The sequence below is a fragment of the Dermacentor albipictus genome, chromosome 3 (assembly GCF_038994185.2).
Source record: "Dermacentor albipictus isolate Rhodes 1998 colony chromosome 3, USDA_Dalb.pri_finalv2, whole genome shotgun sequence".
NCBI lineage: Eukaryota > Metazoa > Arthropoda > Arachnida > Ixodida > Ixodidae > Dermacentor > Dermacentor albipictus.
This window is the reverse complement of record NC_091823.1, coordinates 44,257,471-44,272,464: the sequence shown is the minus strand read 5'-3', so window position 1 is coordinate 44,272,464 and position 14,994 is coordinate 44,257,471. Positions and strand designations below refer to the sequence as shown.

The window sequence follows — 14,994 nt, the reverse complement described above, 5'->3', positions numbered from 1 at the left end:
TAATCTTAATTATATGTGGTTAATTAAATTCACCCTAATTAACAGCTATGGTCGTGGGAGTGCTATAATGAACTTTATCTTAATTAAACCTGCCTTATCATGTTCGCTAGCGAACATGATAAGCGAACGACTGAAGAGGGTTTATAAGGGTTTATACTGGCCGGATCAAGTTATAAAACATTGATAGTGACACCGGGCTGCGTGGAAATGAGCAAGTGACACAATGCTTACGCATATTTGGACAACTACCAGTAGAGTTTCTGCGGGAATGTTCTTTTTTTTTTTTTTTGATGCGAAGCATTCTTTGGCTCATCCTAGGAACTTTGCTGTAATTAAGTAGGTATACGTTCCTGTCTCGCCTCGTTTCACAAAAACAAAATTCAAGCGTCCAACGCTGGGATCGAACCTCTGAAGACGAGCACTGCAGCCCGATACTCTAATGCTTAGGCCATATCACTTTTTCTCTTCTTTTTCTTTCTCTTTTTTATCGTGTTAGACCACGATAGTATGCGTGTTTCTCTCGTGCCAGCGCCAATTGGCTCTCTGAGATGACTAGCGCTTTCTAGTGGTCTCAATGAGACTCTTTAGTCAAGTGTCGCGCTTTGCGCATTTGTTTTGCATGTTTAGTATGAATTGTGCACATCGTTTCATTTTTTATCCTATCCATTTGGAGTAGAATGCTAGGTATGCCGCCAGGAAAACCTCTCCACGACCCATTAAAAAGCCCTTTTTATCTCTCTCTCTCTCTTTCTAGCGCGTGCGCGTCATGACACATAGCACGTCACATTGCACATAACGTGTGCTCACACCTATAGTTTTCATTCGGCAACAGTCTTAGCCCTGTCTTTCACTTGAGTCACGTGCGGAAGCATGTCTCTCCCATCCTTGCTTCGTGACATGTAATCGCTTTGTAGCAGACTAGGCTACGAAGAAGCTGCGCCTTTGGGATCAGCTAAAGTCTTAACGGAACAAGTTATAACGTTTCTTCGCGGTGTAAAAACAAAAAAAAAGAAAACTGTCGTAATGCGGTCGCTGTCATACTATCGCCGTCTTTCGTCTGCAGTCGCACACAGGGTCGCGTCAATGACAGTTGCTTGCATTACGCAAACACGTTGGTTCATCTAGTAACTCTCCGAAGAATGCCACACGGTACTGGATAGCCAGCAGATACCTGCAAAATGCTTCACATAACATCGACTCTCATGCGCATTGCGTGGGATCTGCATAATTTTCACTCTTTTTTGTACGGCCCTATGCTGGAGCGAAGGACGTTAGACAGTTTCCTAGCCAGCGTTGGCAGACAACTACTGTCGGAGGAGGCTATTCTCGGCCCATGGCCTGACACTGCAATTTCAATGCGTGCCACAAAAGTATTGTTGAAGTTCCTGCAGGACACCAAGCTCGACGAGCGGCTCTAGGGAGGCAACTGTCTCATGTACATAAGCACTCACCACTTCTCTTATCATCATCATCCATCCCAATACTTTCACTCCCCTTCCCTCTTCCCCAGTACAGAGTAGCAGACTAGAGCGCACTAGCTCAGGTCGACCTCTCTGTCTTTCCTATCAATAAATTCTATTCATTGTACGGCCCGCTTGTTATCCAATCCCCCCCGCTGTGGGTACGTGCCATAGTTTGGAGACCATCATCATTATCACCAGGATCCGCATCATTTACCGGCTATTGATGGGTGAGCCATGCACTTATTTATTTCATTTTGTTCTTGGATGCTGCGAACCACAATGGGTCCAAGCAGAAGCATCACTTACCAATCAAAATTCAGGTGATAGCACGATTTTAACGGCTATTAATTACCAGGCTATTACCAAAGTATTAAAGGCTCTGCTAGTACTATGAATACATAATATGCGAGTTGACCTGATCGACGTACAAGAGGGTGAATGATCATATAATTTCACACATCAGGGAGAGGTAAGGGGTTGACTAGGTTGGTTGATGGGCCTCCTGGAGACGGACACATTGTTAGCCCTGTGCAGAGGCGTGGCCAGGGGGTGACGCACCAGACACGTGCCTCAGGCCCCCCCGCCCCCCCCCCCCCTTCCCCATCTTCACCCAGAGATTTCACTGTGCGACCTGCCCAGCTCCCCTCCCTCCCTCTCACCGTATATCCCGGTCATGCACCGGTTCAACCCCCCCCCCCCCTTCCCCCCGCTCCCCGTCCCCCATAAAAATTTCTGGCTACCCGCTGGCTCTGTGACGGTCTCTAGGATGAACGCGATGTTAGCGGATAAGAACAGAATGACGAAGGTGTTGTGATCAACGGTGGTGGTGGCGCAGAGCGTTGGTTTAATGCATGACGCGAGAGGCTCCCGAAAAATTGTGCAGCGAACGTGACGCACTGATCACATGTATGGCGACGTCGAAGTATACTTGCACTGAGGACACTGTTGCATTTGTCTTTGTCCTAGCCGCACGTACACATTCGACGCCGCTTCCCCGGAAAAGGGAAGTTTGAGCTCTAGTCGTTCGAAACGAAGGGCGGAGATGGCAGTAACTCGGCAAAGCTTAACGTTGTCTCATTGACTGACCACGAGCGGACCGCCGATCTCCCTTGTTCTATTTGACATCCCCGATGTGTTTGTAGGTCCGTCGTCAAAAGGAGACGAACTGAGTTCGTTGCATCTTTTCGCTGCATGTTTTTATTTTTTAATTTATTTAACAATACTGTTGGCCGAAGGCCGTTACAGGGTGGTTTCAAGACAACCATTTTACATATTAGGGAGTTTAGGAATAGGGCGCCCAAACGTCTTCAGGCGTAACCAAAGCACCACGCCTTGCGTGCTTTCTTTTGTACTCCTTTTGCGTTCTTTTGTGCGCCCGGCGGTTCGCGCCCTCTAACTTTGGGTGCGCAAAGCCTAAAGCTCCCTGTTGATAACCAGAGTATCGGTTTTCCTCATTTTATTGCGATATCAACTTTATGGACACTCCAGGCGCATTTTCGTCGGTGACGCCGTGATGATCGATATAAAGTCCAAGTGCGATAACATTGTAGATGTGCACCGTCTACTGTAGGTGCGAGTGAGAGCGTGCGAGAGTGAGCTGATGATGGTGGCTCAATCTGGCGCGCGTGAAGGAGGAAAGCGGGAAGGTATCGCGCGGTCTTCCATAGCGCGCAAGACACCCGTGGGGGAAGGGGAGGGGGCGCGCTCTACTCTGGCGGCGACTGCATATTGGCCTCGAGCTCCACCACTGGAAAAGCTGGCGCCACCGTCGGCGTGACGTGCTAGGAGGGATCACGTGGACATATCAGCCGCGTCGGCTGCTTCGGGCGCGCCGAAGCAAGCTGGAAACGAGTTTAAATTCCCTCGTACGCTGCGGTCCTCATTTAGAGGCGAAATTTTCCCGCTTCGAGTGTCTCCTTCACAACGCTTCAAAGCACTACAATAGGTAGTGGCTGCCTTTGAAGGAGCGCAACATGGTAGGCTACTGCTCGGTGCCGCAGGGCCGGACGCACGTAACGGAGGCCGGTGTCAGCCTTATTCACACGTAGCCGCAGGACAAGAAGCTGCGTGAAGCTTGGCTCGCGAAACATAAAACCGGCAAACAGTCATCGGCTACAACTCGGGTATGCAGCAAGCACAGAGCGAGGAAGATTTCTGCTACGGCGCCCGGTCTGCGATATTCTGAAAACGCGCACTGAGACGCTCGCCCGAGTCCGCTGCCCGACTAATGTCGTGACGGTTTGGTCTATGAACTTGTCGATGCTATAGATACTGGTAAGTTCAGTGGAGTGGAAAGGCAGCGGTAAGAAGCACATTTAAAGAAAGCATGGCATATGGTAATGTTTGTGTTATGAATTAATGCACTGGATTACAAAAAAGGAGCAGCGGGAAATTGCACGCTGAGAACACCGATAAACATACAGTGCGACGCAACTCGAGAAATAATATTGAAAGGTCAAAGAATTTAGAAGAAAAACAAAAAGATTGAATCGTCACGACGGCACATCACAGTCCCCGTAGGCGTCGAAGTCTCTACAATGAAATTATCTTTGAACAGCTGTGATAGCGCCCACGCAACAATGGTTGCTTGTATGCTGTCAAATGCTCATATTCTGCGGCCTAAAGCTCATGGCACGGTGCGAGAACGCGCGCGCGGAGAAAGCGAAACAGTGCGCGGACAAGCATGCGGACGCGCGCAGTCGGTCGCTGCGAATCTACGCGATCGCTGCATTGAGGCTTCGTTCTATTACACTCCATTTAGTTATACAAACACTATAGGAACATATTTCACATAGTTTGCTCTCAGCGTTTACCTACCTTTCACGCAAGTAGCCGGTTCGGCAGACTCCATCGCGGCGACCGCGCGCAGTGGCGTTCACTGTACGTATTCGGTAAAGAGATAGCGTCTGTAAACGATTGTGTGCTTTCAGTTTGCCCAAGATTATTATTTAGACAGTAAGAAACTTCTCTCGTTTCGAAAGTACTTACAGAAATGTCCGGGAGAGCTCGCGCGTGGTGTTTTCAGTGAGCGCTGACAGCAAAACCTATGAGGAGCGCGCCACGTGATCCCTCATATTACGCCAGCGAGGCGCTTCCGATAGATGGCGACTCCGTAACTCCTCGCCGCCAATGGTGCGGCCGCGCTATCTTGAAAGCGATCTGCGATGGGTACAGAGTGCGCCAGATGCTGATAGCTTCGTGTGCGCTGTGTTCTCGCCGCTTAGTTCGCGTTGGAGCGAGAGGCAACCCGAAGGTCGATTCCCTAGCTTCTGCTGCTGCTGACGCGCTTCCTCACTCCAGGGTTTTGACAGCGAGTGTGCTCGGTCATCGAGTGATATGTATTCATGTTTGATTGTGCGCGCGTGACACCACGCTTGTTAATTAACTTAGTAAACGAATGTTTACAAGTTTATACGGCCGATAAAACTACTATTTTGACTATAGCTGCCTACTAATTTGCCATCGCAATCGATGCTTCGCCTCTCGGGTGGAACTGCGACTTTTTTCTCTTTAAATGTAGTTCGGTGTCGTCAATCCTTCCCAGAACTGCAAGAAAGCCTGAAACCAGAGCAACGTAGGATGACTACCTTAAAAACACCAAGTTAATGATTTCGCGCGTCCCTTCTTGGTTGACTCTTCATTTGGGCCTCCCCTCCGCTCCCCTCCGTTCTTGGTTATGGCGCAATAAACAGGGGTTTTAAAAGTAAATGTTTGCTGTCAAGTATGGAAGAATTAGCGCAAACACGAGGTGCGAGCGTTCTCGGGCTGTTACATATAGATACGTAAATTCCTCAGTGCCGAATTTCATCGGCAGGACGTTTCAATGGATGTGGTCGCTCCGGAACAATTTTGAGGTTCCCGCGTTTTGTAAATCGTTTCTTTTTGGAGGATTTATTGATTAACTCCGTCCATTATATCTTAACGGAAAATGTATTTCTGATTTTTTTAGGTAAATATGAGCAATTGTACTAACTGGTAATGATTTGTTTCTTTGTTATACCAGAGGTACCGCGAGTTTGGCGCGTAAGTGTTTCACCATCTGGCACCAATGTGCGCTCCATTGCAATTTTTAGTTTTGTTTCGTTTGCTGTCGTCCAAACTTTGGAATGAACGGAGATGCACTGAATGACGCCAATGTATTTGCTAGATCTGTGAGGTAATTCTGGACACCTCTTTAGTTACGGCTTGTTCATATTGTTGCCGACTTTGTGTTTAGTAGTCAGTATTTGAACAAGTCCACAATCTCATAACCAACACCGTTTACTGATCGTTCCTCTCAGTTGTGAACATGGTACATTAACTTATAAAACTCACCTGTACGAGTTACCATGCTTGGCGACGCGATTGAAGCAATGAACGCAATAGAAAAGCAAGGTTAATCTTGATAAATTTAACACCGGTTATATCTTTCGCGTTATGAAATTAGCTTAGCCATTTTCCGTAAGCGTAGAAAATTAGTGGTGCCATGTTTGCGTCTAGTTCAAGTGTTAGATGGCGCCAAAAACTTAACTGGCAGTTTGAAAAGTGACGGGTTAGCGCCCGTATTAGTGCTTACCGTGGCTTGCCACTGCTAGAAGTGGCCTGGCAGATGATTTCCTGATTCTGTCTTCCTCAGCCTTCACTTTCAAAAAGATCAGCAGCGGTGTACTTCTGTTTCTACGATGAATCAAAAATGAGATAACGTAGCTTTGACTTGGGTTAAGGAGATTGTAGAAACATTCTGAGGCAAAGCTCTGACAATGTTACAAAAATTGATGCGTAAATTATGTTCTAACATGGACACTCGGCCACCCTTGTTTGTAAATTATGCTTGTCACTAGAATGTGTTGTTTCTAAAATATGTTGCTCACGTTTTACGCTTGCAGTTAAACATTTCAACACATCCTTGCATATACATTTTGATATTTATCACAGGCAGTTATTGCGCACAGAAGTATTCAGAGCTTTAAAAGCCAATGTTGGTGCACTGAGTGTTGCTACTTTGCTGAGTTCTTTAAATAAAAGAAACCTTAAGTGTAGCGCTGGCACTCATGGGTACTATCAATTGGCAACAGCAGCTGAAAGATTTTATGAGAGTGGCTATCGAATGAAGGAGAGAGAAAAACATTTTCAACAACCCTTAGTCAAGGCTATGAAACAAGCCATATGTTACAAAATGCTAGTACTGTCCATTGCAGAATGTGCAGAAATATTATGAAATAGCGTTTCATGATATAATTACATTTAGCAGAAAGACTGGGGCATTTCTGATGGCATCCTGTAACTGTGTAGGTCATGTGCCCCTGCATTGTTAGAGGCCTTCACGAGTTTCGTGAGATGTTTATAGTTTTTAAATTTTATAATATTAGCGTGACCTTGCCACCATTGCATGATTTACCTCCATGTTTTTTCTTTCGGACACCACCTTCGTCATTCACTTCTTGCTTTCCAGTCGTGCTGGCTGACATCTGACACTAGTGATGTCCACTCGAGTCTTCATCAATGTGGACTTGGACCCCTTTTGTGCGGAGCTAGTGTTCCCAAAAGGTCTTGATGTCGGGGGCTTTGTCTCTCTTGTTTTTGGCCGCTTCAGCCAGGAGGCTCCTCATGGTGCACAAGACCATGGAGTGCGTCATATCTCTCTCCAATCTGCCGCAAGAGCCAAGTCTGGTACGTACAAATGATCCTCGTGCTGCAGACGTAGCATGATGCAAAGCTTTATGAAGCTGATAGGTACAATAAAAATAGAAAATAAAGTTCTGCCCTAATTTTTTTATTACATGTTACTCAATATGTGTCAGTATTATTTAGTGCACTGTACACTGAAATACAGGAAGACAGATTGGAAAAGAAAAAAAAGCAGTGCTGTTATGTTATGATTCTCTGTTCGTCCATAATAATTTAGACATAGTCTGGTGTTGCAAAACTTTAAAAAAAATAAGCAAAGAGCCACAGATACCTTCATGATTGTTACATTTTTACAGATATCTTGAAAAATGCACTGTGCACATTACCTGTCTAAGCACACCTGTAGGAATTCCGTGGCATCTCTCACAGACACATGTGCCGTGGAAGCGTAGAAATGCACCATGATTAGGCATATAAAGCTAAAGCTGTAGAAGCTAAAAAGGGTTACTGTGCAAGCACACACGTGCTGCGCAGAGAAGTCTTACATCAACAAGTAGAGCCAAATCCAAATCAAATCAAACCACTTTATAAACATCATAATCTGAAAGTGCAGATGTTGAGGGGAGATGTAAAGAGTACATGCGTCTTGGTAAGTGAACCAGCAGTGAGATCTACAACAGTACTTTGCCACCAAGATGCTGTAGGGGCTCAGCATTCAGCAAGCCACACAAATTTATAGGCAGAAACATTGGCGACACATGGAAGTAGACTGCGCTCCTTGAAAGTCGTGCGGTCATTACTTAGCAGCATGTACCAGGTGCATGCAAAGTTGCATGAAGCCAATAGTACAAAAAAATTGAAAATCATTGACACATAGCTCCGAGACACCAAAGACGCGCTTGAGGAGGTTGCAAATGTGGGACAGAAATTGGCTGTTGTATGAAGAGTGAGCGCAAGAAGAGAAATGAGCAGCAATGATTGCTAGCTATATACAAGTTCCTTTAGAGGTGCGTTTGCTGCTCAATTGTTGCCACTTTTTTTATTACAAGGAGACAAATGAAATGCAGTCATTGAGTGTAATAGGAGTGGAAATTTGCAACGAGTGAGAGTATCTGGTTTGTCGTATCTTCACAGGAAAAGAACAACCTCTGAAGAAAAAGGTGTTCATCAGTGTGCCTTATGGAGAGCGAAACCCTCTGTGCACGCTACGAGATGCTCCGCTACCTGAGGACCTTGAGGATATTCCAGATCCATCTGATGAAGAAGCTGTAGATGATGTAATCTTAGGTAATGACTGCATACTTGAAGTCGTACGTTTTGTTCAGTTTTGGCTCAGAAACCGTATTGTATCCTATAGCTCTTCTGCTTCATGCTTTGTTTTTTCGTAGTTGCAATTTTCTTGTTTGTTTTGTAGCCATGGAATTTTGTTTGTGAGTGTTGTGTGAAGGAAGATGTAATCAAATCCCTTAGTATGTTTCTTGTGGTTGTGGAGCTTTTCTGTCACACTGTGGGACATGTTGGCACACTGTCCATAGCGGATGCAAGGGCATGTGGAAAGACAGAAAGGAATGTGGGAAGGATCAAAGGCAGAGAAGAGTTGAAAAGCAGGTAAAAGATACATTGAAGGGCTCCTAAACCACTCTTGACATATTTAACTTGTTTTAAGTAAACACACATATTGTATATAGATGCTGTGAGGGTCATCTTTGACAAACATGGTAGCGCTACATATCTGGGATCACACATTCAGAAAACAGTTTCGAGCTCCTCTTTGTGCTTTTCTGCCTCTGTTCCTCAGATGCTGTGAAGCCAGCAGGGTCACGCGTGTGACATCACGAGGTAAAAGCTGTCGATTAGTTAACCGACGAAGGACGAGCACGCCATCTTGAGACTCTCGGAGCCGACTGCGTGTTTTGAGAAGGGAGAGGACTTGCCCATTGTGCGACCACTGATCCTTCTATGAAGCTCCCATTCAGTCGGCATTGCATGGAGGGTGATCAAAGACTGACAATAGAGGATTCCTTTTTTTCTGGTTTTCTCTTCTGTTTGGCTGACACGACTTGTAGCTTTCACAGTGCTACGCCTGGTTGGTGAGATGGATTACGGAGAAGGTACCTGGCGAGGAGAGAGGAGTAGAATAGCGAAGGCAAGCCAGAAGCCTTGGAAACCATGTTGTCATTCCTCATAGTCCTGCAGCTTTGCTATTACAGCATCTTTTCGAAGAACTCTTGTGGCTGTATGTTTGTTGTAGACTGGCACACAGCTTCCACTATATAGCAAACGTTTTAGCTCAGTGATAGGGCCCCATAGGTATTAAAACATTGACTTTTGCTTCACAATATGTACAATTGCACGTTAGCGCAAGAAAGCCATCGGCCTTCTTCAAAGCTCTCTGCGGTGTAAATATATGTCTGAAGAAAGGAAAAAAGGGACACTAAAGAAAAATATTTGGCGAAGTTGGTAGGTTACGCTTAGCACTCGTTAAGTAATTCATCACGCGCACTCGTCGGGCGGGTGATGCGAGCGGCATCTTCCAGCGTGGGCGCTAAAAACCTAGCAGTGCAAGGTCTCCACGCCGCTGCGTGTCGACATGCGATGCAGCCTCCGCGCCTGACGTTGTGCGCGCTCAGATGCAGTGCAGCGCTTGCGGCTGCGTACGTCTGGTTGGGGCTTTAGTGCACAACGCTATGAGCAACTGGCCAATTGTTTCATTTGTGCGACTGGTGTCAGCATGACGGCGTGGTGGTGTTTGCTTTGTGTGCTGTGTCGAGGTTGTGGTGATCCAATGCGGCATACGAAACATAGCGTCAAGTGTCTAATGGCGCCGAGAGTGCCCGTGCAGACTGCCCTAGGGCATGCCGGCAAGCGGATGTCAGGAGGCCTAGGATTTGTTGCGAAAATGTTCTGCCGAGACCTGAGCAATGGTTGCATTGCGATTCTGGACACCGTCTCATTTGACAGTTTCACAGGTGCTGTACTGACATGCGCACAACTCGACGACGGCGAGATCATTCGTCAGGTTTCTGCTACACTGCCGGACGATGACTCGGAGTCGGAAGATGACGCACCATGTGCTACGCTGCCATCGTATGCGGAGTGTGCACAGGCAGTGACTGTGCTTTCAGCCGCCTATAGTGACTGTACAACCCTTTCCAAGATTCAGGCTTATCTGATTGCGTATAAACAAAACAGCGTGCAATAGCGCATTCACGATTTCTTCAAGCCTACTGCCGACCCCAAATAAGTGCGTGGAAATAAAGGATTTCTTTTTTTGCTTAATCTGCTTTTTCAGACACCTGTTTATTCGAACATTTCCGCAGTCCCTGTGAGGTCCGAATAAACGGTAGGTGACTGTATATGACTTTGTGTTGGAGGCCTACATGACAACCTGTCATATTTGATTGTAGGTCGTCAATTATTTTCGACACTCTAGTCAAGTAGTAGCAGTTTTATCTTTTATGCTACAACAACCAGAGATATTTTTCTTGAAACAGGCTCCTTTTCATGGGACTATGGCACTCAAATCCGTCAGCAGCAGACAGACAGACAGACAATGAACTTTTATTGAGGTCCTGAGGGACTAGCCGGCGGAGACCCGTTGGGCCCCCCGCTCGCCACTGGCTGCTCCCATGTCGGAATCGGGAGGCCAAGCCTCTCCGCTCTTTCACGGGCCCTCTGGACGGCCATGGACTGGAGCTTGAGTTCTGTACTAGGTATGGCCTTGTCCCAGTCCCGTTCGCTGGTGAGGGACGTATCCCGTAACGCAGGACACTGCCAGAGCATATGAGGTAGAGTGCTAACCTCCTCCCCACAATCCGCGCACTGTGGGTCAATTTCTGGGTAAATCCTGCTTAAGAAAGCTCGCGAGGGATACGACCTCGTCCGAAGCATCCTAAGCGTGATCGATTGAGACATGCATAGATTTGGGTGTGGAGGCGGGAAGTGCCTGCGTTTCTCTTTATAGTGGGAGACGATCTCATGAAAGGTTAACAAGGGGTCGCTGTGGCCGAGCTGCTCCGGATCCAATGTAGCCCCACCGCCGTCGCAGCGCGTTAATTCTCGCGCACGTAGGTGAGCAATCTCATAGGGGTTCGGGCGGCCCGGCAGCACGTTGTCGTCTATGTGAGCCGGGAACCATATAATATGGTGCGGGGGGTCACACTTAGTCCTGCACTTGCTTTTCAGAATCGCCTCCACCTGTCTCGCAACCATTCCCGAAGCGAAAGCCCTGATGGTTGCGTTTGAGTCAGTGTAGATATACGGCCTTTTTGAATTCTGTATCACCAGCGCAACCGCCACCTGTTCTGCTACGTCGGCCGTCACAGCGCCTACCAAGGCCGCAGATAGGAGCTCACCCTTTTCGCTGACCGCCGTGACCGTGAATTTACCGGAGCGCCCATATTGAGCTGCGTCCATGAAAGCTTCCATGCCGACCATTTCCTTCAATATCGCCCTGGCACGAGCTGCTCGCCTGCCCGCATTATGCTGTGGGTGAACGTTTCTAGGGAAGGGACCGACGACGTAGGTCCCTCTGGAGTTCTCGTCCAGCTGAACCGCCTCGCTGCAACTGTAACGCGGCTGCAAGCCTGCCGCCTCCAAAAGGCGCCTACCATCAGCAGCATTTTTTCTTTTTCCACAACCTTCGATCTTTTTGTGACTATCATTTATTTAATGTTTCTGGAAAGCTAGCCATATAGCAGTTGTTCATTATTGGAAGGCTTGTTTGCAACCAGGCTGTATATTTGAGATGCCATTCGTGCAGTATGTCAATAACAAATAATGAGCTTGTGTTTGCAACTTATTCTTTGCCCTTGATAGTCTATTTTGCACTAGTCAGCACAGACGTGGTACCTAATTGTACTGAAATAGCCATTGCTCCTGTAAATATATGCATCTGTGTTTGACTATCCAATATTCAGTTTTATATTGGGGTTCAGTTCGTATTTGAAAAAGTTGATATTCTCCAACATCTACTTTAATGGCACAAAAGCAGTGCACACACGTGCGTGAAAATAGCACCAAATTCTTGACGTCACACTGACGTCACAGGTGCAGTGGCTTTAGCACAAAAGTAAAAAAATAAAAGTTCTGGTTGAATGTTCTCTACTGATACCCCTGTCACACAGGCACTCGTGAACTCCGTTGACATGAAACTCCTTAGTGGAGATCTACGGCAATTTAGTTGCAGTCATGCTACACGGCACAATGCAAGCTTTTGACGGGTGCCGCAAGGGACAAAAACAGTGCTGCTGTGCTTACTTTGGCACGCAACTGCTCATATATACATTCCCTGTTAAAGGCAGTTTTTTAAACGCTATATGTAAGCTAACAAAATCACAGCAAGAAAGTTTGCTGTATAATACTGCAACACTTGTTTTCCAAGCATAGCGAAGTTGAAAGCGATGCTGGCCATACTGCGCTCCTGTTTTCATGCACGGCCAGTGTGGATAATGTTGTTCAAGCAGTGCGCTTCGAGTTGTGATTCTGTGCTGTGTAATTTTGTGTGTATGTGTTTGCGGTGAGCTCAACTGCTTTGTGATCAGTGCCGAAGTGGATAAACAAACGAAATGGCGAAATGACATTTCCCCATGTGGCATCGCGAAGCATTGATGTAGAGAGTGCAGGCGCTATGTCCTTAAAAACAAATTAAGAACTCCCATTACGTGGTGTATAAACCGTGGCAAAAAAAAATAAATAAAGAGAATGCTAAAATTTGTGAGTGAGCCAGTTACGACTATTTTATTAGCGTGGTTTCCTTCGCAGCTGTAGCTATCTGGGAACTAGAGTGCTCCATCCAGCTGTAATGGTCGTTGACAAACTCTCTTTGCCAAAATCTCCATTTAACTTCCTTGGCACAAGGGAGACTGTGTCACACGGAGCACAATTCCCTTGAGGTAAAGACAAAGGAGTTAAATGGAGTTCGCAGGTGCCTGTGTAACAGGGGTGTAATACTAATCAACTTTTGCTCCATGAAATAAAGACTAAATCTGGTTTGTGGTGTTGCTTGTTGCAGTCACAGAACCATTGCAGTGTAGCGATTGCGCAGGTTGACCAACATGAATGTTCTGGGCTCCTGTCAAATAATCTTATTTTTTAAAATTGTGTAGTGTTGTCATATTGCTGTACAGCATTTTTCTTTTTTGAAGTAACATTCAACCTTCTTGTGGAAACAGACTTCTGTGCATCACAAAAATAAATGCCGTATTGCTTTGTTCTTTGTAATCTTTTAGTGGGGGGGGGGGGGGGGGGGATTATGCTCTATATTCCTCTATGGTGATTGCATTGTCAGTGCAGTGTTTTCTGTCTCACCACTCGCTGCCCAGAGGGGGATTATGGGCCTCGTGAAGCAGTTAATTTTGCTTTTTGCCCATAATTCTTTTCAGGAGGTTTTCTGGAAACTGAATTGGATTGAATTGGAATAATTTATCAATGTTTGTACATATTGCTGGATCCACATGCAGGTTCCAACAAAGGAGATGGCAACAGGCAGTCTTCGAGGTCTGAAGAGGTTACCCCCACTGTGACCTCAGGCCTGCTGTGCCCGTCCTGCGGGGGTTGGTTTAGCAATGCTGAGGTGTTGCAGCTGCACAAGGCCATGAGTCATGCCCGAGTCAACCCCAACAAGCCAGTCAAGACACTGTACGGCTGTAAGGACTGCAAGAAGACCTTCGGCACTAGCGCCGACTGCCTGCTGCACAAGTGGAAACACAAGTTAGCATTGGATTTAGCTCTGCATTTCTACTGTTGTGTTTCCTGCATTTATACTGTTATGTTTCCTTCTGCTGGCATCTACATACAGAACAGGTGACAGAACCCAAGACACATGCACAAGTTAACTGGCGTTAAACTTCCAGGGCTCAAACACCCTCATGTCACATGGGCATTTCAAGTGCCTTTGAATGGACAGTTCCAACTCATGAAGAACTAAGCGCACCACTATATGGCCAGCTTCGAAGACTGTCAAGCCAATAGTCTATGATGTAACTTCATGGAACTGCATCAAAATTTTGAAGGCCTTTGAGCTGCAGGTGTGGCCACTTTAGTGAACTGCTTGTTTATACAATGCAGCAGAAGAAAAAGAATAACAAGAAATTGTTTACGTTGTAAAAATAATTTACTTTCTTGCAGCAACGAGTGCCAGTGTCCCACCATGATGAAAACATGGCAACCAGCAGCTTTACTTTTGCCAGAGCGCTCAAACAATACCACCTAAATGCACAATTCACTCAGTATACTGCGAGAGGGCTCAAAAGTCCAGCTAAAATTGATGCAGGTTCCGGTCAGCCATTTTTTGCCAGGGACTGCAGGGCTTGGCGGAAAGTGGGACCGTGATAACGCTCAGCCTGTACTTACCTCATGCTTGCCGCTTGCATTCTCGAATCCCTCTTTTTCATTAGCTGCTTCATCATTAAACACGCGTGTTTGAGAGTTCTAAAAGCTTCTAATTCCCCCCCCCCCCCCAAACTACAGCAATGCCGTTCGATTGCAGGATAGCACGGAACGAAGTTAGGGGTGCGATTATTAAGAGGGGGGGGGGGACTCCTAATTTTCAGCAGCAGAGTTGTGAGTGCGTTTGTAACATGAGTGTGTATAGCAATTTTGCACAGCTAGGTTTTTAGCCAAATTTTTCATACAATATATACCACTCTTTAACTTGCATTGAGTTCTTAAATATTTTTAATTGTTTGTCATTTGAGTCTTATAATAAGGCTAAAGGCAATCAGTTTGCTTGACAAAGGCAGTACTATTCATTATGCCAAGTTGATTGTTCCTGTTACTGTTTATATGCTTGTTAACATATCTGTACTTTGATTACTGCTTATTATTATTAACATTATTATATGCACCAAGTCATATTTGCTCTAATCCACTTGTCACTGTTCATATGCTTGTACTTTATAAAATTTTTAATGCTTCCTCTCTT

The 14,994-nt window shown here is 46.1% G+C and overlaps 1 protein-coding gene across 2 annotated transcripts in view; it reads left to right on the top strand.

Annotated features, from left to right (window-relative positions):
* The first annotated feature begins 5,467 nt into the window (after window positions 1-5,467).
* The window catches only part of LOC135898208 (zinc finger protein 11-like), a 36,707-nt gene continuing 27,180 nt past the window's right edge, over window positions 5,468-14,994 (top strand). Inside the window, exons 1-4 of one of the 2 annotated variants that reach the window (XM_065427049.1) lie at window positions 5,468-5,486; window positions 6,895-7,112; window positions 8,205-8,357; window positions 13,532-13,781. In XM_065427049.1, the coding sequence (XP_065283121.1) occupies window positions 6,923-7,112; window positions 8,205-8,357; window positions 13,532-13,781 (593 nt within the window). In that variant the 5' untranslated portion in view covers window positions 5,468-5,486; window positions 6,895-6,922. Of the gene's footprint in view, window positions 5,620-6,894; window positions 7,113-8,204; window positions 8,358-13,531; window positions 13,782-14,994 lie in introns of both variants that reach the window. The other variant, XM_065427048.1, reaches the window with a different exon arrangement.